We start from the raw sequence: 26,025 nt of genomic DNA on the forward strand, positions 1-26,025 counted from the left end.
ATAGAATTCAAAATACTGAAACTGTATTACAACAAAAATAAGTTATAATTGTAAACTGCACTCTCAAAAAAAGTGGTAAATAGCGTGTGTTTAAAAAGATGTAATTAACAACAGGCATTGATTTCATGACAATAATAGGATTTTACTATTCCAGAATTGGTTGGTTTCAAAGGTTGAAGTCATAGGAGAAGCACAAAGATGTTTATCACAGAGTATTATATAATAATGATAATTACGAAAACCTGGTAGTAACCAAAATGTCCAACAGGATGATGATGGATAAATACATTATGGTAGTCACTTTCCATGGAATATTCTGCAACCGTAAAATATGATATTTAACGATGCATTTTGAATGACATGGATAAATGTTTGCACTGTAATATTAAGTGTTAAAAAACACTGTGATGGATGTCCATTGCTTTTGCATTGCATATACAGTTTTCTTTTAAAAAAAGAGGTCATATATCATCCCATACATACTCAATGACAGCCTGCTTTTCTATGTGTTTTAGTATTATGAATTTTTCGAGCCATTATATATTTTTCTAGAACATGATTTTTAAAAAGGTTTTATTTATTTGCGAGAGAGAGAGAGTGAGCAAGCATGAGCAGGGGGAGAGGCAGAGGGAGAGGGAGAAGCAGACTCCCTGCTGCACAGGGACCCCTCCCCCGCCCTCGACATGGGGCCCAATCCCAGGACTCCAGGACCATGACCTGAGCTGAAGGCAGATGCTTAACCGACTGAGCCACCCAGGCTCCCTCTACAACATGATTTTAAAACACTGTTGGAGGGGGCGCCTGGGTGGCTCAGTCATTAAGTGGCTGCCTTTGGCCCAGGGCCCGATTCCAGGGATCAGGGTCCTGGGATCGAGCCCTGCATCAGGCTCCCTGCCCTGCTGGGAGACTGCTACGTCCTCTCTCACTCCCCCTGCTTGTGTTCCCTCTCTCACTGGCTCTCTCTCTCTCTCTGTCAAATAAATAAATAAAATCTTTAAAAAAAATAAAATAAAACACTGTTGAGTATTTCATTTTTTGGATGCCTCATTATTAATTTAACCAATCTTTTATTTTTGGATATTTAGACTTTCCCTTTTAAAAATAATGCTTCGAATCTCCTTCTTTCCCTTTCTCTCCACCCCCTCTCCCTGGATGCCTTTCTCTCTCTCTTCCTTTCTTTCTCTTTCTTTAAGTTCTAAGTTGAATTTATATATCAAGAAATATGTAAATTTCATGTCTTTTTTTAAAGATTTATTTATTTATCTTAGAGAGAGAGAGAGAGAGTGAGGGGGAGAGGCAGTGGGAAATGGAGAGAGAGAATCTCAAGCCGACTCTGTGCTAAGCACGGACCCTGACGCGGGGCTCCATCTCACCACCCTGAGATCATGACCTGAGCCAAAACCAAGAGTCAGATGCTTAACTGACTGTGCCACCCAGGTGCCCCTGTAAATATTATGTCTTTTGACAGTTTCCATATCTTAAATTCAGAGACTCCTAAAAACTTGTTCTTATTTTTAGTTCTCAGTGTCCACCTTCCCTCCCTAATGCCTAAAGAATGAATACATCGACCCCAGAGCCAGACTTAGTCTCAACTAATGCTGTTTAGTGGGTTAGGAGTCTCCTTGAACTTGGCTTCCATTTCCCTTACTCCGTTTACCACAAATTCACCATGTGCTTGGACCCTTACAGTCCTTTCCTTTTCTCCTGCTGTCCGAGAGCAGTGAGGCCGCTCTATGTCGTCTATTTTGCCTCCACAATTTGTAGCCAGTTCCCAGCTCTGCCAACCAGAATTTAATGCTTGACTGGTAAACTCTTGCTCTCAAAGCTACATGGTTTTCAATAAAGGGGAGTGGTTAGTCCAGCCATGCGTGTTTCCTCTACAACTGTGAACTATCCGGAGAACTTTTTTAGAAGTTCCTCTTCAAACCCTTGAAGAGTTGCACCCCATCCCATAACGTGTTTCAAATGCATACCCGAATGCACCATATCTACACCTGACCACCGGTAAGGGGGACAAAGTTTCCCCATATCAGCAACTTCATAAATGAGGTCTTCAAGCTGGTGCTCTACATAAGATGGTGGCACGTTCTGGTCTGTTCTGAGGACTTGATGGGGTAACACCACCTTTGGGATGCATCGCTATTCCAAAGATGTATAGACATCCAGGGGACGGAATCCAGTTTCAATATTTTTTAGCATTCCATCTGGCCAGACGGTGTGGTTTAGACACAAAGCAGTGAACGGCATTGCTAGATAAGCCCGTGCATACTCAACGAGACGGTCACAGTAAGTGCCTGTGCCTAATGGTGAGACTTACTCTGTCCAGCAGATCTTGTCCAGCAGCTCCTTCATTGTCATGTGGTCCCACTCCTCCGCAAGGGGTGCCTTCCATGGGGCATCACTGGGAATCTACACTCCGATAAGGATTCAGAGGGGGAAAAAAACGAATGGAATTTTCCATTTCAAATAACTATTTCTAGAGTACTGAAAACTTTCACTTGAAGAAAGAAAATGTAAGCTTTCCAAATTCCCCCATTTATGATTTTCATGGCACAACCCATGTTGTCTGTGTAGCTTTCCCATCGTAGATCTACACCACTGGATCCATATTGAATTTACGGTCACACTTGCTGCACAATAAATGGAGGCTATGATGAAATTGGGGCCATTCCAAATACCGATTACTAAGTTATTCATTTAGAGAGAACATTCATAAATTCAGCTCTTTAACACGGATCAGACAGTTGCACCAAATCATGCCTAAAGTGGAGTTTCAGGTCGAGTTCCATGTGCGCTAATTTATGGGCTACAGGTTGGGGCAAGATGGCGACACAAAGACCTTCGAAGTCTTATTCTGTCCTGTCCTGAGGATTGTCTAAGTTAGAAACATCATCCCAGGAAGGCTGAGTGACGTCTGATCTTCTCCCCCGCCCCCACCTGCCACCGGTGGTATACGACCAGTGGTCTGCTGGACACCTCATTCTTTTAGTGGTTAAAAACCAGTTCATGCACTCATTTCCTAAATCTTTACTGAGAGATATTATGCGCCAGACAACACGCTAGGCATTGCTGATAGAGTGTCCCTTCTTTCTTTGAAGGACTGAAACTATTATGAAAAATACAAATGTAGTCAAAGAAGATTTAGTAAGCTTTACCTCTCGCCCCATGGCATCCATTGTCCTCCAGAGGTTGTTATGATCCAGGTATGCAACTGGGTTCCACACAGGTGGGAAGGGGCCCCTGAAGGGGTACGATTTGCCCTGTGAGATACAAGGTATTTTTATTTATTTATTTACTTATTAATATTTTATTTATTTATTTGAGAGAGAGAGAGAACGGGAGGTGGGGATGGGGGAAGGGGCAGAGGGAGGAGAGAGAGAGAGAATCTCAAGCCGACTCCCTGCTGAGCGGGGAGCCCAACCCAGGGCTCGATCCCAGGACCCTGAGACCACAGTCCAAGCTGAAACCAAGAGTTGCTTGCTCAACTGACTGAGCCACTCAGGTGCCCCAAAACAAGAGATTTTTAAAAGGAAACATTTACTACAATGTAAAAATAGTTAAATGTCTGCAAGCAAAATCATGTTACTTTTCAATATATGATACACACCTACACGTTTTATTTAATCAATTTATTTATTAAAGATTGTATTTATTTATTTGAGAAAGAGCGAAAGAGAGCACAAGCAGTGGGGAGGGACACAGGGAGAGGGAGAAGCAGACTGCCCCTGAGCAGGGAGCCCAACACAAGGCTCGATCCCAGGACCCCTGGGATCATGACTTGAGCCAAAGGCAGAGGCTTAACCGACTGAGCCACCCAGGCGCCCCCACTTATGTGTTTTAATTCCTTGTGTCCTCAGCGAACCCTACTTAATTAACTTGTCAGCATAACGATTTCAAGCTCAGTTCTCTGTTACCTAAATAAATCTGATGCCCCCAAGCCCCCCCAGACAATAAAAAGATTTCTCTCTGAGATTAGCACCCTTCCCACGTAAAATCTAAACGACAGTACGAAAGTGGGGTTACCCAAAGTAATCTCATTTGTCAGGGATACTTGCAGACCTCAGAGTGAGGGGACCGTAGGCATTTGAAGGGTCAGAAAAGTAGAGCTATAAATGTTATACAAGTTAGAGGATGAATAACCAATTGTAGGAATGCAAGCGTCTGTAGGAAGAGCCTCGAAACAGAGCCCAGCAAGCTCTTCCTTCCAAGGAATCGTAGGTGCTATGTCAACACAGGCGTTCCCATGGGAACAGAAAGAAGAGCCGATTTCAAGCCTCTTCTGGGGACATTTGCACTACTTGGTTCTCCTGGCAGGGTAGGGTCACCTCAACACAGACATAAAGGACACACATTTCTCCAAAGACTAGTAATAAGAGCACCCACAAATCATCTCTGGGAGGTTTGACTCAAAGGCAGGTAAGGACACGCACAAAACCCACCCTAGGTCGACCTGAAAACCTGACTCAGAAGTCAAGCTGTGTGGGGCGCCTGGGTGGCCCAGTCGTTAAGCATCTGCCTTCGGGTCAGGGCGTGATCCCAGAGTCCTGGGATTGAGCCCTACATCGGGCTCCCTGCTCAGCTGGGAGCCTGCTTCCTCTTCTCCCACTCCCCCTGCTTGTGTTCCCTCTCTCGCTGTCTCTCTCTCTGTCAAATAAATACAATCTTTAAAAAAATAAAGAAAAAAAAAAGAAGTCAAGCTGTGCATTCTGACATATCTTTCACCCAACTTGGAATAACACAAGGTCCACAGTCAACCAAAATCTCACCATAACTCTGAGTCATTCAGCAAAGATTCAGCTCATGTTGATTCTGTAGGCAGACAGACAAAGTGTGAAATGAGAAGGGATTTCACGTTCATTCTTGTATTCATTCTGTGCCCATGCTGGTCTTCTCGTCCCAACAAGGCTGTAAGGTTCTCGGGGAAGATTTATGAGGCAGGCTTACTTTTCTTCTTGTATTTGGTAGGGTTCTCCAGAGAAACAGAACCAGCAGGACGAGTGTATGTGCAACTGTGTGCATGCGTGCATGTGTGTGTGTGTGTATGGCAGGTCGTGAAGGAGATTTATTTTACAAAATTGGCTAATTCAACTGTGGAGCCTTGGCAAGTCAAAATCTACAGGGTAGGTCAGCAGGGTGGAGGCCCAGAGAAGAACCGCAGTTCAAGTTCAAAGGCTATCTGCTGTCAGAATGCCCTCTTCCTTAGGGGAGCTCAGTCTTTTTTTTTTTTCCTTCAGGCCTTCAACTGATTGCATGAGGCCCACCCACATTACAGAGGGTCATCTAATTATTCAGTCTACTGATTTCAATGTTAATCTCATCTAAAAAACAAATACCTTCACGGAAACGACTAGGACAGTGTTTGACCAAATATTTGGGTATTGTGGCCTAGCCAAATTGACACATAACCATGACACTTTCTAATCAAAGTTCTTAAGGTATAATTTATATACAATGTAACCATTTTAAATGCACAATTTGGGAAGTTTTGACACATGGTGTGCACCCACCACCACCAAGATCAAGATATGAAACATTCCTATCACCCCAGAAAGTTCTCCCTTGCCCCTTCCCAGTCAATTCCTGTCCCCTTCTTTTCTTTTTTTATAGTCACACAAAACAATAGTAACTTTAATTCGTGGTCACAGAAGTACTACTTCTGGTTTGTTAAGTCTGCACTTCTTCTTACAGTTACTGAGCTATAATTGACATATAACTCTGTGTAAGTTTAAAATGGACAGCATAATGACTGTGTATACCGGCTTTTTAAAACATATTTAAAAAAATTTTTTTAAAGATTTTATTTATTTATTTCAGACAGAGAGAGAGGGAAAGAGAGAGAAAGCACACAAGCAGAGGGGAAGGGACAGAGGAAAAAGTAGGTTCCCCACTGAGCAAGGAGCCCAATGTGGGGTTTGATCCCAGGACCCCGGGATCATGACCTGAGCCAAAGGTAGATGCTTAATGGACTGAGCCACCCAGGCCCCCCTGAATACTGGCTTTTAAAAAAACAGCTTTCTTGGGATACAATTCACATACCATATCATACAATTTGCATACTGACTTTTTTAAAGAAAAAGATGTATTTCTTTAAGAGAAGGAGAGAGAGGTGGGAGAGGCAGAGGGAGAGGGAGAATCTCAAGCAGACTCCCTGCTGAGCATGGAGCCCAAGGTGGGCCTCGATCCCACCACCTTGAGATCACGACCCGAGCCGAAATCAAGAGTCAGACCCTCAACTGACTGAGCCACCCCAGGCACCCCAGCATGCTGACTTTTTAAAACTCTGCTTATGCCTGTATCAGAGATCAGCACTGGGTGGAAATCTGTGGACTGATCTACGGGGTCATTCTCCACAAAGGACATGTGGTTCCCCATTCCAGCTCTGCCTTTTCTAAGTTAATTGACACAGAAAAAGTGAGTTGCTTAATCTCCTTGGGCCCCAGATAGCAATGTTTCCAACTCAGCATCTCTGGGCCCCATCATCTTCCTCCAGGAAGTATGCCCAGATTTTTGTAAACAGCTAGGGTGGGTGGCCTTCTCAGTGCCCCACAGCTCTCTGTTTACCTTTCACCTGCCACTAACTCCACGGTACCAGCTTCATGCGTTTATCGTTCTGTGTCACCCACTGGGATCTAAGCTGCAAGAGCATGGCTCTGGGGCTCGGTGACCTGGGTCAAGTCATGGCTCTGCCACTCACCAGCTGTGTTAAGTTGCTTCACCTTTCTGTGCCTCAGTTGACTCATATGTAAAATGGAGCGACAGTAACTATCTCATAGATGTGCTGGGAAAAGAAAGTGAGTTGATCCTACATGGGGTCATAGTCAGTGAACAGCGGCAGGCAGGTCGTAAGTTCTCAATCAATGTGTTGTTGTTATGGCCGTAGCCATTACTGTTGTGATCAAAACCTCTGCAGGCTTAGGACCTGTTGGCATAGATCCCTGGTACCCAGTAAGTTCACAAGAGATATCTGATTTCATTTCAGCAGTGTGACCTTGACTTTGTTGTTTGCGTGACACACAATGTCCTCAATTCCAAAATGATCTTTTGTATTTAGGTTTTGCCTTAGTCCTTTCCAGCTGCTATAACACAATACCATAGACCTGGGGGGGCTTAAACAACAGAGATTTATTTCTCACAGTGGTGGAGGCTGGGGAGTCCAAGATCAAGGCACTGGTAGATCTGGCTTCCAGTGGGGGCCTCTTCATGGTTCATAGACGGCCATCTTTTTGCGGTGTCCTCTCATGGAAGAAGAGACAAGGGATCTCCCTGGGGTCTATTTTATAAGGGCACTGAGCTCACTCATGAGGGCTCCAACCTCATGACCCAGTTACCTCCCGGTGACTCCCGGTGAGACCCCGGCTCCTCATACCATCACACTGTGGGTTAGGATTTCAACATATGAATTTGGGCGGCCACATCCTATCTAGAGCAGGTTTCTTACACTGTGGTTAACCTCCTTTTCTGACGTCTGCCACTGAGCCCAGACCCGCTCTGGCCTTTGCAGAGCCCCAGCAGCAGAGTGGTGCCAACCTCTGCCTCCCTTCCTGCCCCACGCACCAAGGTACTTGCACAAAGGGGGTGAGGGATATGACTTCGATAGTGAGGAAGCGAGTCAGGCTACCTACCAGGGGCAGCATGTCCCCAAGACTGGCATCTAAAGACATCTTCCTGCATTCCTGAGTGTGGCAAAAGGATCAGAAACTCTGCCCTCACCTGAAAGGTGTTCTTCACCTTTTCCCAGGGCAAGCCCCAGGAGTCAGACTGGAGTTCTCTGGTTTTGAGACCATCGTCTCTACGCTCCCAGGAGCAGCCATGGCTGTTGGCACAGAGCCTGGCAGTGACAGAGAAGACACCAACTAATGAAATCTGCTGAGCCCGCACTCCTCTCTGAGTCATGGCTGGGGATTTCTGGCTGAACCAAAGTGTTCGTGCAAGCAAACACACAGAGAACACCCGAATAACGAAACTGTTTGGCTGAGTACTATTTTCTTCCCTTTCATCTTTGTCCTAAGGGTTTTTCTTTCTTCCGGTGTAAGGGGCCACTATTCAACCTGCTTGTGCTTTTTTTTTTTTTTAAAGGTTTTATTCATTTATTTGAGAGAGAGAGAGAGCATGCGTGCACAAGTGGGGGGAGGGGCAGAGGGAGAAGCAGGAAGCCCCACGTGGGGCTCGATCCCAGGACCCCAGGATCACGACCTGAATGCTTAACCGACTGAGCCACCCAGGCGCCTCTCAACCTGCTTGTGCTTTTAACTCTTTCTGTCAAGGTCAAAAGTATGTTTTTTTGGGGGGGATGCAAAATGTCTGGCAAATCGTCATGAACCATCCACCGGCCAGTAAATGTATACTGGTAAAATAAAACACATTTTCCTCAAGTACACACAGAAGAATCCCCTGGTTAAATCACATAAAAAGAGACAAGACAGATACTACAAATTTAAGAAGACTGAAATCCTACCAAGTATATTTTCCAACCACAATGGTACGAAACTAAAGACCACGGCTAAAACACAACTGGAAAACCTACAATGTAAGTATTAAATATTTAATATGTAAATATTAAACAGCACACTACTGCCCAAGCAATGGGCCAAATAAGAAATCAAATGGCAAATCAAACTATAAAGCAAAAGCAAAAGAAAACACCATATTCCAAAACCTATGGGATGCGGGAAAAGTAGATGTTCGAGTGAAATCTATGCTATAAATGCTTGTATTAAGGAAAACAGTTCAGGGACGCCTGGGTGGCCTGGTGGGTGAAAGGTCTGCCTTCGGCTCAAGTCATGATCCCAGGGTCCTGAGATCGAGTCCCACATTGGGCTCCCTGCTCAGCAAGGAGCCTGCTTCTCCCTCTGCCTGCCGCTCCCCCTGCTTGTGCTCTCTATCTCTTTCTCACAAATAAATAAATAAAATCTTAAAAAAAAGGAAAACAGTACAAATAAACACCTTAACATGACGCCACAAGGAACTAGAAAAAGAAACTTAGCTGAAATTTTGTAGAGGAAGGAAGTAACAAAGAAAGATCAGAAATAAATAAAATAGAGACCAGAATAAACAGTAGCATAACATCAAAGTCATGACCAGTATTTCCAAAAAATAAATAAGTAAACAAAATTGGCAATGCTTTAACTACTAAGCAAGAAAAAGAGAAAAGCCTCAAAAACCAAACTGAGAAATGGAAAACAAGACACCAGATAACTGCAGGAATACAGAGTGCGATAACAGATTACTAACAACGATTATATACTAACAAATCAGATCACTTAGAAAGAAAACCAGATCATTGCTAAAACCACTGAAGTTCCCAAGATCGAGTCCAAGAAATAGGAAATCTTAGACCGGTAACGAGAAGGAAAGTTGAATGAGGACTCAAAAATGTCCCAGCCCATAAAAGCCCGAGACCCCATGGTCTCATTGGTGAATTCCACCTAACATTTTAAAAAATAATAATTAATGACAATCCTTCTCAGCATCTCACAAATAATGGAAGAGAGGAACGCATTCAAAAGCATTCTAGGAGGCCCGTATTACCCTGATACCAAAGCCAGATAAGAAAATAGAAGGACAAGAAAGTCTAGTTTGTCCAATATAAGCATTGCGACTCCAATACTTTTTGGACCTCCCTGTGCCCCATAAATATTTCTCCACCCCCTCACTTTCAATCTGCAGGAGTCTTTAGGTCCAAAATGAGTTTTGGGTAGGCAGCCTGTGTTTGACTATGTAACGCAGACTTGTTGAATTCCAGCAACCGACTTGATGATCACATGACCTTATTTTGTAGTCCGAGAACCTCAGAGGCCTCAGTAAAAACATCTGAAATCTGCCTGCTTGACTCCCCACCTAGTGAGCAGGTAAGCGGCTCTCAGAACCCCACTGGCTGGGTGACGCCCCCCTCACTCACATCACCTCCAGTGCTCCAGATGGCCTGCTCTCCCCCTGACTCTGGGTCTCTGGAGGCAAAGACCCCACATCCTGATTTCTGTCCCATCTAGGAGGTCCCTTTGCCATTTTATTCCTGGTCTCTGCCAGGAGGGACAGGTGGCCTGGCCCTTCTTAGATCCAGCTCCTAGAGAGCAACCTTTCCCTCTCAGGATATCTTTTCTGCTGTTCCTGGGAATCTTGCCCTTCCTCCCTGGGGCAAGCCGGAGCAGGCCGCCCAGCCCTCCAGAACTCAGTCATTTCTATGGCTATTGGCAAGGACGATGCTTAGGGCATAAACAAATTTGGAGGGCCGAGCTTTACTTCCAATCTGTATTTCCAGTTTGGAAGAAAAGACATGGAATCTTGCCCACGGGGGAGGAAGGAAGGAAGTCCTGTAAGCTCTACCTAGGAAACAGCTTTCTTCCTCTGTTCATTTTTTTTTTTTGAGAGGGAGAGACTGAGGCTCGGGGGCTGGGGGGCGCGGAGGGCAGAGAGAATCTGAAGCAGGCTTCACACCCAGCATAGAGCCCGACACGGGGCTCGATCTCATGACCCTGAGATCATGAGCTGAGCCGAAATCAAGGGTCAGAGGCTTAACCAACTGAGCCACGGGGTGTGGGGGGGCCCTGGTTCACATTTCTTAGCACCATGAGCTGGTGTGGACACGGTCTTCTGACTGCATCACCACTTGGTGAAGCTGGAGGGAGGGGCAGACAGAGACAAAGGTTTTGGAACCAGCCAGCAGCCCAGAAGCACGCGAAAGGCCTGGAACTGTCTGCGTAGGAAGGAACAGGGAAGATGGGGGCGGTGATGGCGAAGATATTAGGCAACGTCCTGCAGGGATAATAACAACAAACAATAATGACAACAGCTAACACAGAGTGTGTACTCTGTTCAGGATTTGTTCAGTGCACTTCACATATGTGGATTCATTGATCTGCACAATGACCCTTTCAGATGGGGAAACTGAGGCAGATGAAATAATGATCATCTGCTCAAGGTCTCATAACTAATAGGCGGCAGCAGGATTTCAATTCAGACACTCAAAGGCCAGTACTCTTGATCACGAAGCTTCCCGGCCTCTTAACCGTAACTATGAAACACCACAGGGCTAACAGTTTTCCTTAAATTACTTAATTTAGTTCTCACAACAATCCAGCGAGTAAACTGATAATTGTAGGTTTCATTTTACAGAGAAGTTCTGAAGCACAGAGAGGTTGAGTAACTTGCTCAAGGTCACACAGCTTGTATGTAGTGAGAACGGAATTTAAGCTCAGGTTCGTGTATTCAGGGCTCAAGGTCTTACTTAGGTCTCTGCACTGCCCAGTTGATTTAAAGAAGGTCTCTGGGGGTGCCTGGGTGGCTCAGTCAGTTAAGTGTCTGCCTTCAGCTCAGGTCGTGATCCCGGGGTCCTGGGATTGAGCTCCGCATCGGGCTCCTTGCTCGGCAGGGAGTCTGCTTCTCCCTCTCCCTCTGCCTGCTGCTCCCCCTGCTTGTGCTCTCTCGCTGTCTCTCTCTGTCAAATAAATAAATAAAATCTTAACAAAAAATAAAGAAGTTCTCTGGAAGGCCGTTTAGATCGGTAACCAGTAACCGTTTGAGATTCTCAAACCAGGTGGGAGCCAATGATGCGGTCAATGTCCAGCCACATGTTTCCCGTGGCGGTCCCTCCCGTTCCCAGGCAAGGAGCGGCCCTGGCCGCCCTCAAACGGCTGCCATGTCCACCTCGTTCATTCAACAAGTTGTTCTTGAGCACCTCCCATGTGCCTGTCACTGTTCCAGCTCTGGGGACAGAGCAGTGAGCCACCACGGACAACGGTCTCTGCTCTCCTGGGAGCTCACAGTCTAGGAGGTGAAAACAAAGTAAACTAACAACCCAGGCACTAAACAAAAGAAGTAAGACAATCACGTAGTATATTAGAAGGTGCTAAGAGCTATGAAGAAAAAGAGAGCTGGAAAGACAAAGAGGAAGTGGTGGTGGTTTGGGGCTGATTGCAATTTTTTGGTAAAGATTTTATGTATTTATTTCTTTGAGAGAGAAAGTGAAAGAGCATGAGCGGGGCGGGGGGGAGGTGGTAGCAGAGGCAGAGGGAGAAGCAGGCTCCCCTCTGAGTAAGGAGCCCGATGCGGACCTTGGTCCTAGGACCCTGGGATCATGACCTGAGCAGAAGGCAGATGCTTAACCGACTGAGCCACCCAGGTGCCCCCTGGGATTGACTGTAATTTTAAATAAGGCAGTCAAGGAAGGCCTCCCTGAGAAGGTGACATTTGAGGGCAAGAGTAAGAGAGGACAGAGATGGTACCATGCAACTGTCTAGTGGGGGGAGCGGGGGACAGTTCTTCTGGCAGAGGCCCCAGCAAGTGTCCTGGGATGGGCCTATGAATGAACTTCACAAAGAACAGGAAGGAGGCCAGCTCCATCCTCTCCCTTCCACAGGAATACGCCCGTGCTCACTGGACCAAACCCAGGCTCCCGAGCCCGTTCCTGAAGGCGGCTGCCAAGGAGACGGCCTCTGTGCTCTGGTCAGGGAGACACGTTTCCCTGATCTCCGAGGCCCATCGTCACCATTGCATTACTGCTGCTGCTTCCCTCGAAGGGCCTTTGTCTTCGGATCTCCATCAGCGCAAAGCTTGAACTACTCTCTATGCCCAGCTCTGGAGACTTGCTTCGAGAAGCCTGCCGAGCTTCACCTCACCCCCAGTCAGTGCACTAAATATAAAGTTCACCCCATGTTGAGCCCCTGCCATATTAGCTTGGACCTGCCCACATTATCTTGATAGCATTCTCTAGGTGTTAACGTGGGTATCTCTTCTCCTTCCAGCGCCTTCGGGAAAGGAATTCATCATTTGCATCCTCCCATAACGTGTAAGAGTGTTATCTATTCAGTCAGTGTTTGACAAGCTTTGGACGATTGGATGGATGAACAGACAGGTGGGTGACTGGATGAACAGAGCTGTAGACTGAATGTAGACTGAATGTTTGTGTGTTCCTCTCCCCCCAAAATTCATAGGCTGAAACCTAACCTCCCACGTGTGATGGTATGAGGAGATGGGGCCTTTGGAAAGTCATGGGGTCAGGTGGGTTCTGCCCTCATGGGTGAGCTCAGGGCCCTTATAAAAGAGACTCTGGAGAGCTTCTGCCACGGGAGCGCACACGGAGAGCACAGCGATCCCACAACTGCAGGCGCCTTGACCTTGGACTTCCCAGCCTCTAACTGTAGGAGATAAGCTTCTGTTGTCTATAGGCCACCCAGCCTCTGGCGTTCTGTGATAGCAGCCTGAACTGACCAAGGCAAACCGTGTAAAAATAAGAAGAGGAATTCTTTAGGGTCTGAGAGAGAAATCTGGCTGTTTTCTAAACACAATCAAAAGTAATTCTTTTTCTCGCTTGGCTCATCTCCCCCTCTGTTTACCCCCCATTCATTCTTCCTTTCCTTCTACTACTGATCTCCCTGCTATTCCTTATGTTCCACAAATGAGTGAAACCATATGATAATTGTCTTTCTGTGGACTCCGGGAAACAAACTGAGGGTTTTAGAGAGGACGGGGTGGGGGAAGGGGGTAGCCCCAGTGATGGGTATTAAGGAGGGCACGTATTGCATGGAGCACTGGGTGTTATACGCAAACAAGGAATCATGGAACACTACATCAAAAACTAAGGATGTACTGTATGGTGGCTAACATAATTAAAAATAAATAAATAAAATATATTTAAAAAAGTAATTCTTTTTCTGAAAAAATTAAAGCGCTCAGAGTAGGAAGCTGAAGAGTATAACCCCCCACCAAAGACCGAATCAGTATCTTCGCCCTCTTTGTCCTCGTCATCTTGTAATTACACCTGCCAATGGAGACAGAGCCTGAGCTCCACCGTGGAGAGTCTCCAAAATTAGCTCCTACATTTACCTCAAAGACTCAGTGTGTTGAGAAAGACGCAGAGGGGTTTTTGTGGTTGCTGTTGTTTTAAGATTTTATTTTATTTTTTATTTATTTATCTATTTTTAAAGATTTTATTTATTTATTCGACAGAGATAGAGACAGCCAGCGAGAGAGGGAACACAAGCAGGGGGAGTGGGAGAGGAAGAAGCAGGCTCATAGCGGAAGAGCCTGACGTGGGGCTCGATCCCATAACACCAGGATCATGCCCATGAGCCGAAGGCAGACGCTTAACTGCTGTGCCACCCAGGCGCCCCTAAGATTTTATTTTGAAGGAAACTCTACACCTGACGTGGGGCTTGAACTCACAACCTCGAGACCAAGAGTCGCACGTTCCACCGAACTGAGTCTGCCAGGCGCCCCCAGAAAGACGCCAAGTTTTGTGCCCCTTAATCCTGAGCCACTTACATCCACCAATTCCAGCCATATCACATTGCAAATCATCAGGACACACCATTGATGCCAAGAGGTTGTTTCCAAAGTGGGATAATGCCCACAACTAAAATCTGTTTTCCTGTGCCAATTTTTTCAGTCTTTGAATTAGTAGACATGAAAGTATTTATTTGATCAAATAGCACAAGCACCTAAAATAACCCAATAAACACCAACCCTTTATTTAGGGCATGTCATTTCTGAACAACATATTACCCGACATGGACCAGCACCGGGGAAGTTCCAGAGTGCTCTGGCCTTGAATAATGTGCTTTTCAAAAATACAGACAGCTACCCAGCGGCCTTAGATTTTCCAGGAGAAATCTTGGCTTCCGGAAAAGGCTGCTCTATCACAATGCTGGGGATTATACGACAGCCAAAAACTTGAAGCAGGGGCCCTGGCCCTTCTCTGGGACAAGGGCCCCTCTGAAAATCTTCTGAAAACCATGGAATCTCTCCAGTCGAGCGCACACATACAGACAATTCTGCATAAAACTCTGAGTGGGCCCCAAACTTATCCACGGCTCCTTCCCCAAGAGTGCAGGAATTTGGGGTTAAAAAAGGGTGATGACAATACCAAGGTTTGGTGAGATTCAGAAGCGACCGGAACTCTCACACCCGGCTAGTGGGAGTCTGACATGGTTTCACCACTTTGCAAAGCTGTTTGGCATTATTTACGAAAAGCTGCGTATGGTGCGTAGCTTACGACCCACTTCGGGTTGCCCAAGACAGTGTTCTCCAAATGTTATGCAAGAAGGTTAAATGGCCCTTAACAGTAGTATGGATGAAAAAACTGAATCATATTTCCACAGTGGAACACCATACTGCAGAGACCATGATCTACAATTACCCATAATGACACATGTGAATTTCGCAATGCTTTTATTTATTTCTTTGACAGAGCGAGCACGCGCGAGCAGGGGGAGCAGCAGAGGGAGAGGGAGAAGCAGACTCCCCGCTGAGCAGGGAGCCCAACACGGGGCTTGATCTCAGGACCCCGGGATCATGACCCGAGCTGAAGGCAAATGCTTAACCGACTGAGCCACCCAGGCGCCCTTAAGAATGTCTCAAGAAACAGGGGTGCCTGGGTGGCTCAGTCATTAAGTGTCTGCCTTCAGCTCAGGGCATGATCCCAGGGTCCTGGGATCGAGCCCCACGTCGGGCTCCCTGCTCTCCGCTGGGAGCCTGCTTCTTCCTCTCCCACTCCCCCTACTTGTGTTCCCTCTCTCACTGACTGTCTCTCTCTCTGTCAAATAAATAAACAAAATCTTAAAAAAAAAGAAAAAAGAAAAAAAGAGAAACATAAATTCATTGACTACTTGAGTAGAAAGGAACTTCAGGCTTTAATCTCGGCCCAGCCAGGACTGACCCACTGTCATGGAGAAAAGCTTCTTCCCCAAGCTGCTCCATCGAGGTGGGCTCCAGATCACTACCTAGGGGCCCTTCCTTGGAGAGAAGTGCTCAGTGTCCATACTGACCCTAGGCAACTGACTTCTTCGGGGAGAGACACAAGAGGAAGTGCTTTTAAACCATAGTTCCTTTTTGGAGTCCGGTTGTATTGAGTTCAGAGCAGTCACCATCATCTGTAACCTAGACCCTTCATTCTATTCTTTTCTCTACCTCCTCCCCATCACCATTACTGGTCAGAAACAACCTATTCAGCTGTGAAACCACACACTGCCTATAATCAGTTGCTTAGAGTAAAAGTCACCCTCGACTCCTCTCCTCTTTTTCTCCAGCCATATAGAATCAGTCACAAACACTGCCAGTTAGACATCAAGATGTATCTAGAATCCAACCGTGTCTCACCTCCTTCACTGTTACCTCCCTGGTCCAAGCCATTACCAGCCCCAGCCTTGATTACTGCATTAACTTCCTAAACTCTCTCCCTGCTTTCCACTTTTGGCCCACAGAGTCTCCAAAGAGCCAGAAAGAGCTTTATAACATATAACTAGAGCATGTCACTCTCCTGACCAAATTCTTCTAATGGTTTTCCATCCCACCTACCAGAAATCCAAGGTCCTTACCGTGGTCAACAAGACTTACATACTTCTCTTTCCTCATCTACCATCTTCTTCCCATTATTCAGATCACACTGGCCTCTCTGCTGTTCTTCTTCTTTTTTTTTTTTAATTTACTTGACAGAGAGAGACATAGCCAGGGAGAGAGGGAACACAAGCAGGGGGAGTGGGAGAGGAAGAAGCAGGCTCCCAGCGGAGGAGCCTGATGCAGGGCTTGATCCCAGGACTCTGGGATCACACCCTGAGCCGAAGGCAGACGCTTAACGACTGAGCCACCCAGGCGCCCCTCTGCTGTTCTTTAAACACACAAAGATTTCTGCCAGATACGTGTCTACTTCCTCATTGTGTTCAAATCACACCTCAAATGTTACTTCCTCAGAGATGTTTTTCCTGGCAACCTTTATCATTCTTCCTATCAAATGAGATTAGGTGATATAATTATTCATATATGTGTTTAATTCCCCTACCCTCCGGAATGCAGACCCCACAAAGGTGGAAATTTTGTCTTTTTCACTGGTGTATTCCTCGTACCTATAATGGTACTCATTCAATAAATACTTGATGAACAAATAAATAAAAATCTGATACTATGTTCATCTGAAGCCATGTTTAGAGGCTAGAGGAGATGCCAAGAGGGTAGCTATGCCTTGATCATGTGTCTGGAAGGTGTTTGTCATGAGTTCTTCATTGACGAAGTCAGGTCACTGCCCCATGGGGATGACCACCGAGTCTGCCTCGACTGTAATCACTATTGACCACAGGGAAGTTCAGGCCAGTAGAGGGAAGGGTCAGGTGTAAACCAGGTGCCCCTGTTCTATTAGGGTGGGGAGAGGTACAGCAGGGAAGCAGAATTGCTCTAGGAAAGAGCAGCTCTCACCCAAGTGTATATATGGATTATTATTAGAGAAGATTCCTATGTCCATCTCGAGGCCAGAGAAAGAGCTATACACCCCACTCCTTAAGCATCAGTGCCCTTTACAATTATGGGCTCCTTTGCGTAATGCAACGGCTTGATTTAATTAGGCCATGCTGAGTAACAACTACCTTTTCCTGAACACTCACCATGTGCATAGTACTTGGTGTATATATCATTCTTAATCCTTACAAATATTTTGTGGGGTAGATACTGTTATTAACCCTATTTTATTAATGACTGGATTAAGAAGCTGTGGTCCATATATACAATGGAATATTACTCAGCTATCAGAAAGAACGAATTCTCAACATGCTGCAACATGGACGGCACTGGAGGAGATAATGCTAAGTGAAATAAGTCAAGCAGAGAAAGACAATTATCATATGATTTCTCTCATCTATGGAACATAAGAACTAGGAGGATCGGTAGGGGAAGAAAGGGATAAAGAAAAGGGGGGTAATCAGAAGGGGGAATGAAACATGAGAGACTATGGACTATGAGAAACAAACTGAAGACTTCAGAGGGGAGGGGGTGGGGGAATGGGATAGACTGGTGATGGGTAGTAAGGAGGGCACGTATTGCATGGTGCACTGGGTGTTATACGCAACTAATGAAGCATCAAACTTTACATCGGAATCTGGGGATGTACTGTATGGTGATTAACATAATATAATAAAATAAAATTAAAAAAAAAAAAACTAATTGATGTACTGTATGGTGACTAACATAATATAATAAAAAAATCATTAAAAAATTAATTAATTAATTAATTTTAGAGAAAGTGTGTGCGTGTGCACGAGTGGACGGGGGAGGGATGGAGAGGGGAGAGAGAGAATCTTAAGCAGGCTCCATGCTCAGTGCAGAGCCTGATATGGGGGCTCAATCTCATGATCTTCAGATCATGACCTGTTCCAAAATCAAGAGTCGGAAGCTCAACCAACTGAGCCACCCAGGTGCCCTAACCCTATTTTTAAATAGCAGCTTTATGAAGATATCATTCACATACCATAAAACTCATCTTTTTATTGTGGTAAAATATACATAATATAAAATCACGCTTTTAACCTTTAAAGTATACAGTTCAGTGCCATTAAGTACACTCACAATGTTGTCCAACTATCCCCACTACCCATTTCCAGAACATTTTCATCATCCCAAACAGAAACTTCATACCCATTGAATACTAACTCTTCATTTTCCCTTCCCATTAGGTCCTGGTTACCTCTATTCCACTTTCTGTCTTTACGAATTTGCCTATTCTGGATAACTCTGTAAGTGTATTTTGTGTCTTAATTTATTTCAATTTGCGTTGTGTTTTCCAGGTTCATCCATGTTGGAGCATGTATCAGAATTTCCTTCCTTTTTAAAGCTCTTTTTAAAGAACCATTCTGTGAGCCAGGTGGCAAGGTTCTGTAACAGTCCATTGTATGGATAGACCACATTTTATTTATCCATTCATCCGCTGATGGACATTTGGGTTGTTTTCACTTTTTAGCTATTAGAGTAATGCTCTATGAACATTTGCGTATTGATCCATTTTACAGATGCGGAGAGTGAGTCTTAGGATAAACGACCTTCCCAGGATCACAGGGTTAATGAGGGGGGTTCAGGCGTGCTTAAAGTCAAGCTAGTTCCCCTGCTTGTGCCACCTCTCACGCAGCAGAAGATCCAAGATCTGGATGGTCCCCGGTGCACAGGCAACGGCAGACACCAGCATGGCCCACCTCATCACCATTCCACTCTGTTGGGTTAAATGTAACTTAACTTTAAAACCCTATGCAGAGAGACAAAGCAAAGGATAACCACCAAATTAGAACTAACACTATATTTCACCAAATGGTGAAGAGAATCAAAATTGTCTTACTGATAGGCTTGGATAGGCCCAAGAAAAATCTCTAGGTGTCATAATTTTAAGTGCCCCTGACATTTGGGCAATTTCTTCTTTCACTCTGTAAAAATGTATTCACTACATGGTATGAAACAGCCACCGCGTACTGCTCTGAAGAGACAGGAACGAACTAAGACACGGTCCCAGGCTCAAGGAGTTCCAAAGTCTAGTTGGAGAAGCAGGTTCGTGGAAGGAGAGAATTATTGCACCATGATTACAACGTGGCACATGGCTGGCCTCATGGCTACATGGCTGCATATTGCAAAGGCCCTTGATGAAACCCTGAGTCTTTGGGGGAAAGTGAGCTACTTCATGGAGAGCTCAGTTAGCAGGAGTCGTGACTGCGCTTATCTTATCCCAGACACCCTTATGCTTCTCTGCCCAGGTCCCTTCTGTTAGCCAAATGGCGAGGTCTACGGAAGTCCCAATACGTAAAGCTTGGTTTGGAATTACTGAAGAAAAGAGTGGTCTACCCAGTGGTCCATGTGGTGAATGCTGTGATAAGCTTGCCCATATCCCCATTCAGAAGCAAGGGAATTATTTCTTCAGCTGTTAGCGTTATTCCTGGCAGGCAGCCCGTGGTGCTTAGCCCCCTTCAGAGATTACCCCCCCTGCAAAAAAACAAAACAAAACAAAACCCACCCTGCCCAAGGTTAGGCCACCTTCTCTGGGGAGCTCACTTCCAGTAACTGACTGATATGAGGGTATCAAGTTCTTGTCCTCCTGCCCCACTAAGGGTCGTCCCATCTTCAGAATTCTTGCAGGGTTGGCTGAGGCTTCCATGGAAACTACGTCACAGTCTGACTTCCTCTGCTGGCTCTTCCCTTCCCCTCCAAGCTGTTGATCCCCAGTGCGCTCCCTCAAACTATTACTTCCTGCACGCTAATCTCATGAAAAACCCGTAGAACAGTGGGACCTCATTTGAGAATAGGGGTTTTCTGGAAATAGGATTAGTGGGGAGGTCCCAATCTTCTTCTCCACGATCCTCACCAGAGACTTGCTGCAGGAAATGGGGGCTACAGCGACAACGGCCACAAATGTACTCAGATAGGTTTACAGTCCGAAAGGGGGAAACTGAGAGCAAAAAGTTTGTAACAAGGCAAAGCTCACTTCCACATCGTACATCGTAGTTGCAAAATCCCATGAATGTTCACGTAAAGGTTTGTGCCAGGAGAAAGAGTTAATTTGCCATCTTAAAAATGTTTGCAAGGAATTAAAAAACAACAACAACTAAGAAAACGCCTATGACGTGTTCTGAGTTATTTAGGAAAGAACCTTGGAGTTAAAATCCACATGCTCTCCAAATTCCAATGAATCTTAAACAAGTCTTAATATTGAAATCTTCTCTTCTATGCATCTTTAACATGCTCTGCTAGCTGCATTAGTTATGTGTAATCTTAGAGAAAAGATCACTTTTAGTCTCACTAAAAGACTTCATAGATCCACCATAAATCATTTCCATAGAAGGTAGTTTTCCCAGCTCTAATGTTTTAGTTTAACTAAGAAATCTAATGTGGTTTTTCACAGACAAAACCATAAAGTGCTCATAAAAATAGCCATTATACAAGAGTTGTAAAATTCCATGCCCGTATAGATCTGTTATGGTTTGGAAAATCTGACTACAAAAGTGTGGTGTTGTGATAATATATATTTTGGTCTTTGTCCTCAGTGCCTGGCCTGTAAGACCTTTGGAATTTCCTGAGTGATACGGATGAAAAGAGGGTCTTTTGTTGTTCATAGAAGCCCCTTTTAAACTGTATCTGAGGTTATGCTAAGGAAGTGCCTCTTAGTGGGCCCCTAGAGCTTGGGTGGGGGGGAGCTGGTTGCCATAGGAACCAACTACAGGATTAGAAGCTTGGAACTTCGTGTCCCTGACCTCTGAGGAGTGGAGAGAGTCTGGAGATTGATCTAATCACCAATGGTCAATGCTTTAATCAATCGTGCCTATGTAATGAAGCCTCCAGAAAAATCCTTAAACAAGGGAGTTCAGAGAGCTTCCAGGTTGGTGACCAAAGGCACATCCATATTCTGGGAGGGTGGCCCACCCCAAACTCCACGGGAATGGACGCTCCAGTACTCACGACCCTTCTGGACCTTGCCGGATGTACCTGTTCCTCTGGCTATTCNAATCCTTAAACAAGGGAGTTCAGAGAGCTTCCAGGTTGGTGACCAAAGGCACATCCATATTCTGGGAGGGTGGCCCACCCCAAACTCCACGGGAATGGACGCTCCAGTACTCACGACCCTTCTGGACCTTGCCGGATGTACCTGTTCCTCTGGCTATTCATCTGTATCCTTTTTTTTTTTTTTTTAAAGATTTTATTTATTTATTTGACAGAGATAGAGACAGCCAGTGAGAGAGGGAACACAGGCAGGGGGAGTGGGAGAGGAAGAAGCAGGCTCCCAGCGGAGGAGCCTGACGTGGGGCTCAATCCCAGGAACCTGGGATCACGCCCTGAGCCAAAGGCAGAAGCTTAACGACTGAGCCACCCAGGTGCCCCTCATCTGTATCCTTTATCACAAACCAGTACTAGTAAATAAATTGTTTTCTCTGAGTTCTATGAGCCATTCTAGCAAATCACCATAGCTGGTCAGTCAGAAGTACAGAAGGCCCGGGACTTGCGACTGGCCTCTGAAGTAGGGGCAATTTTGTGGGATTGGAGCCCTTAATTTGTGGGCCTGTGCCAACTTTGGGTAATTAGTGTTAGAATTAAATTGAATTGTAGTACACCCAATTGGTATCCGGAGAGTTAAAGAATTGGTTGGTATGTGAAAAAAAAAAATCCCCACATATCTGGTGTCAGAAGTGTCATGAGTAAAAAATAGTTCACAGTAAGAGGTAATGTGATTTTTCAGTAATTGAATTATAGGGCAGTAGAGAAATAAAACCAAATACAATAGCCTTAGCAAAAAACAGATATTTGGCTTAACCACAATCATTACAAAGCCTTATTTTAGAATATTCAAACACCAGAAATCACTTGAAAAAGATCTATTTTTGTCCCCACATATGTGCAATTAGAGGCAAGAGCACAGCCTGTGGTGTTCACCATGCCAGGAGGTAGCCACATGAATGCAGGCAAGTGACTTCAATCGTATGCACCTGGAGGGGCCAAGCACAGGCCACCCCTAGATGAGCCATGTTGGCATGAACATTATTTTGAGTTAAAAGCAATCCAAACTCAGCTGATTCAGGAAAAGCTCTTCACCTCCCACTCAGCTGCCCGCCTTACCAGGAAGAGAGTTATTAACAGAGACTTCCTTTTACCTAAGAAATTTAGCTGCATCATAGGGCAACCTTGTTTTTCCAAGCATCTCCTTTCACCTTCTTCCTACTGGTCCTTCTCCCGTTTGTATCCTCAGACCCCCTACCCGTCTCCTTAGCTCACAGAAGCTTCTTGTCGCCTTGCTGGCTTTGGAATTTCCATGGCTGTGTGGGTTCCCCGTAAGTACATATGCTATTAAACTCGATTTCCTCCTGTTAATCTGTCTCATGTCAATTTAAGTCTTAGTCCAGCTGGAAGGATCTTGAAGGGCAGAGGAAATTCTTCCTCCCCAACACAGCTTTCTATAATGTGGATATAAACAGAACCAATGTCATGGTCATTGCCAGCAATGAGTGAGATGATGCATAAGCATCTCTTAACAGAGTGCCTTGCACATAGTGAATGTGTAAATACTGATGAATATCATCACTACTGTCCCTACACTTTTCCTTCCATGGAAGGTATTGCCAACGGTCATATCTTGAGCCTCCCTTCATGGGAGGCTCTCCAGACCCTCCATGGGAATCCCACTGCGTGAATGGCAGATGACTTTGTAGCAGGAGGCGCAAAGCTTCTCACCCTTACAGCATCACTCAGCATGTTGGGATTTACCAGCAGAAAAATCAGTCTCCGACTGCTCATCTCAGCACCGTCTTGTCAGAGAAGGTGCTCTTCCAGTCACCTTTGCAATCAAGCCCTCTCTGAGCCTCCAGGACTGGATCCGGAACACCAGCCTCAGAGAGCAGCTCAGCTAATCCCCAACAACTGCACCACTTTCCTAGCCCAACTGTATCCTCCCTGGAGTCACAGGTGCCAGACGACAGGTGCGTTCCTGGTCTTTCAAAGATATTACCCAAACGCTTTTGATGTCCCTAAACTCTATAGAGTAATGAGAAGATGAAAAAGCTCTTTGTAAACCTACAGACACAGTACAATATAAAAGGAGAGAGAAAGAGAGGGAGGGAGGGAGAAAGGGGGGTCGGAGAGAAAGAGAGAGAGGGAAAAAAAGAGAGAGAAGAAAGGAAGGGACAGAGGGAAGGGAAGGAACGGAAGAAGAAAGAAAGAGAAATTAGGGCTTTAAAACAAATCATTTTTCTCAAAATGGGTTATTCCTCAGACGTCAACTATCGGCTTTGGCTTACCAGATTATCATTTTGAAATCTGAGGCTATGTGATGATCTAAGTCCGGAAAAATTGTGTCTAAAAAGAAAATTATATTTTTAAAAAATTCCCTCCTAAAGTATTTCTCTACCACATAAGATATATATATATATATAATTTTATATATAAAGTCATTTTATATATTATCATATTCACCTTGGGGGGGGTAGAAACTAACAGTTCCACATTATACACTAGGAGCTGAGGTTTCTAGGAAGCAGTAAACTACACATGGCCAGGGTCCATGGTGAATTTACTGAAAGCCCAGGACTCTGACAGAGGTCTGTGACTCCAGACTTAGTCTGTATTTCTCTACAGAGAGGTTCTCACAAGATGGAAATTCAGTTCCTTGACTGTCTTCACAACTCGCTCTATCTCTCCACTGAGTACCTCACACAGTTCCAAAGCCAGCCTCCAATCAATACTGGCACGGATACCAACCTTTGACTCCATAAATTGTTTGAGGAAAATGTTTACTTTCTCTAATGGTGCAAACCAAAACGATGATCGCTTAGGTGAGTCCGAAAATTCCCCCCAAAAGAAACTCAATGCTTGGAAGGAAGAACTCCACTTTGAAATAAATCGAAAGAGACTCCGTGCATAGATAGAAGGGTTTCCTTAGCCCGCAAAGGAGGTCTGCTGCTATGAACATTAATCCCTTGCAGGGAAACTGTGTTGATTCAAGGGAGGAGTCCCTTGTTGGGACAGTGAGAAGGATGCGGGGCAGATCCCAGTTAGAGGAACATTTGGGGTCTAGTAAAGAGATGATGTGGCAGGAGAAATCTGGAGTGAGATTCAGATAAAGGAAGAGACAAGTCTGGCAAAGAGGCAACTTGTGAACTGTACGTGGAAGACACCCTAGAGACACTTTAAAGAATTCAAACGTAATGAATTGCACTGAGATGAAAGGCTTATCCCAGAGGCATCTGCTTATTTGAGACAATTATTTTCAGGAAGAAAGCATTTTCAAAGAAATTCACCTAAGTGGTATTTTTGATTGATGTCCATATTCTTTTCTTTTCAAGATTTATTTATTTTATATATTACATTCTTTTTTTTAAGATTTTATTTATTTATTTGACAGAGAGAGAGAGAGAGCCAGAGAACACAAGCGAGGGAGGGGGGAATGGCAGAGGGAGAGGGAGAATCAGGCTCCCCGCTGCGCAGGGAGCCCGAGGCAAGGCTCAATCCCAGAACCCTGGGATCATGACCCGAGCCGAAGGCAGATGCATCACGACTGAGCCACCCAGGTGCCCCATTATATTTTATATTCTTAAAAAAAAAAAAGAAAACACTGCAAAGGATAAGTCATGAGCTAGAAGAAAGTGGGTAAGAGAAATAAGGATTGTAATAGGCAAACACCATAATTACCACCCCCCCCCGCATCGTCATCATGGCTAACACTTTCTGGACACTTGCAAGGTACCAGGGACTCTTTCAAGATTTTACAAATTTAATTCATTTCTCTCTCTCAACAACCCTATGAAGAAGGTGATGTTATTATTATCTTCATTTTTTAGATTAAGAAGCAAAAAGGTACAGAGAGGTTAAGAAACTTGCCTCCAATCACACAGCTAATAAAGTAGTGAGTAGGAAATTTGAATCCAGGCCTCTGGGTTCTAAGCCTATGATCTCAATTTCTATGTTATTACAGATGGCCTAGTAGTTTTAGCTTTTGACTCCCCCCCCAATGCACTTGATTACATATATATGTTTTTTTAAGGCTATGAGGAGCTTTGATCTGATCATTCTAACATATCTTGGGCCTGCTAGAAGATATCAGCAAAAACTATTGGAACAAAGGCTATCTCTTTCATAGCTGGGAGAGATGCTCTCTCAGTTATAATTCATGGCTTCTGTTAAATTTGTAAGCACTTACCTCTTTCTCCTTCCTGACATTCTTTTCAACTATCTCACCTTTTCCATATGCAAGCCTATGTATTTATGCTCAGGAAGTCTGTCACTGTACAAGTATTTTGTCTTTCTTTGATCTCTATCTTTTAGACTCCCTCAAAATTAAGCTATTAACTTAGAAGTTTCCTAAAATAACCCCAACACCATGCTTATGCATAGCTGCAATTTTAAAATGCCATTCCGGGTTACCGTATCATATGCTTACTCCAAATTCCAGGGCAGGCCACGGGGTGTTAGCTACCTTACACCGATCTACAGTTGGTTTAAATGATGACCATGGCAATGAAAATTGCAAGGTGGTCTAAGCATAGTTTCAATGCTCCTCTTCAAAATTACTGTCTGTTGAAAACCCTTAAGGTTCCCGAATGTGCATACATCAGTTTGAATAGAATATTACAAGCTTCAGGGGCGCCTGGGTGGCACAGCAGTTAAGCGTCTGCCTTCGGCTCAGGGCGTGATCCCGGCGTTCTGGGATCGAGCCCCACATCAGGCTCCTCCGCTATGGGCCTGCTTCTTCCTCTCCCACTCCCCCTGCTTGTGTTCTCTCTCTCGCTGGCTGTCTCTATCTGTCGAATA

The 26,025-nt window shown here is 44.9% G+C and overlaps 1 protein-coding gene across 2 annotated transcripts in view; it reads right to left on the bottom strand.

Moving 5' to 3' along the window:
- The window catches only part of MAOB (monoamine oxidase B), a 68,625-nt gene that overhangs the window by 24,184 nt on the left and 18,416 nt on the right, over positions 1 to 26,025 (bottom strand). Inside the window, exons 1-3 of one of the 2 annotated variants that reach the window (XM_034649320.1) lie at positions 16,311 to 16,422; positions 3,156 to 3,260; positions 2,318 to 2,409 (exon numbers count right to left, since the gene is read on the bottom strand). In XM_034649320.1, coding sequence (XP_034505211.1) covers positions 2,318 to 2,409; positions 3,156 to 3,176 — 113 coding nt within the window. In that variant the 5' untranslated portion in view covers positions 3,177 to 3,260; positions 16,311 to 16,422. Of the gene's footprint in view, positions 1 to 2,317; positions 2,410 to 3,155; positions 3,261 to 16,310; positions 16,423 to 26,025 lie in introns of those variants that run through there. The other variant, XM_002922898.4, reaches the window with a different exon arrangement.

Source organism: Ailuropoda melanoleuca, chromosome X (genome assembly GCF_002007445.2).
Source record: "Ailuropoda melanoleuca isolate Jingjing chromosome X, ASM200744v2, whole genome shotgun sequence".
Taxonomy (NCBI): domain Eukaryota; kingdom Metazoa; phylum Chordata; class Mammalia; order Carnivora; family Ursidae; genus Ailuropoda; species Ailuropoda melanoleuca.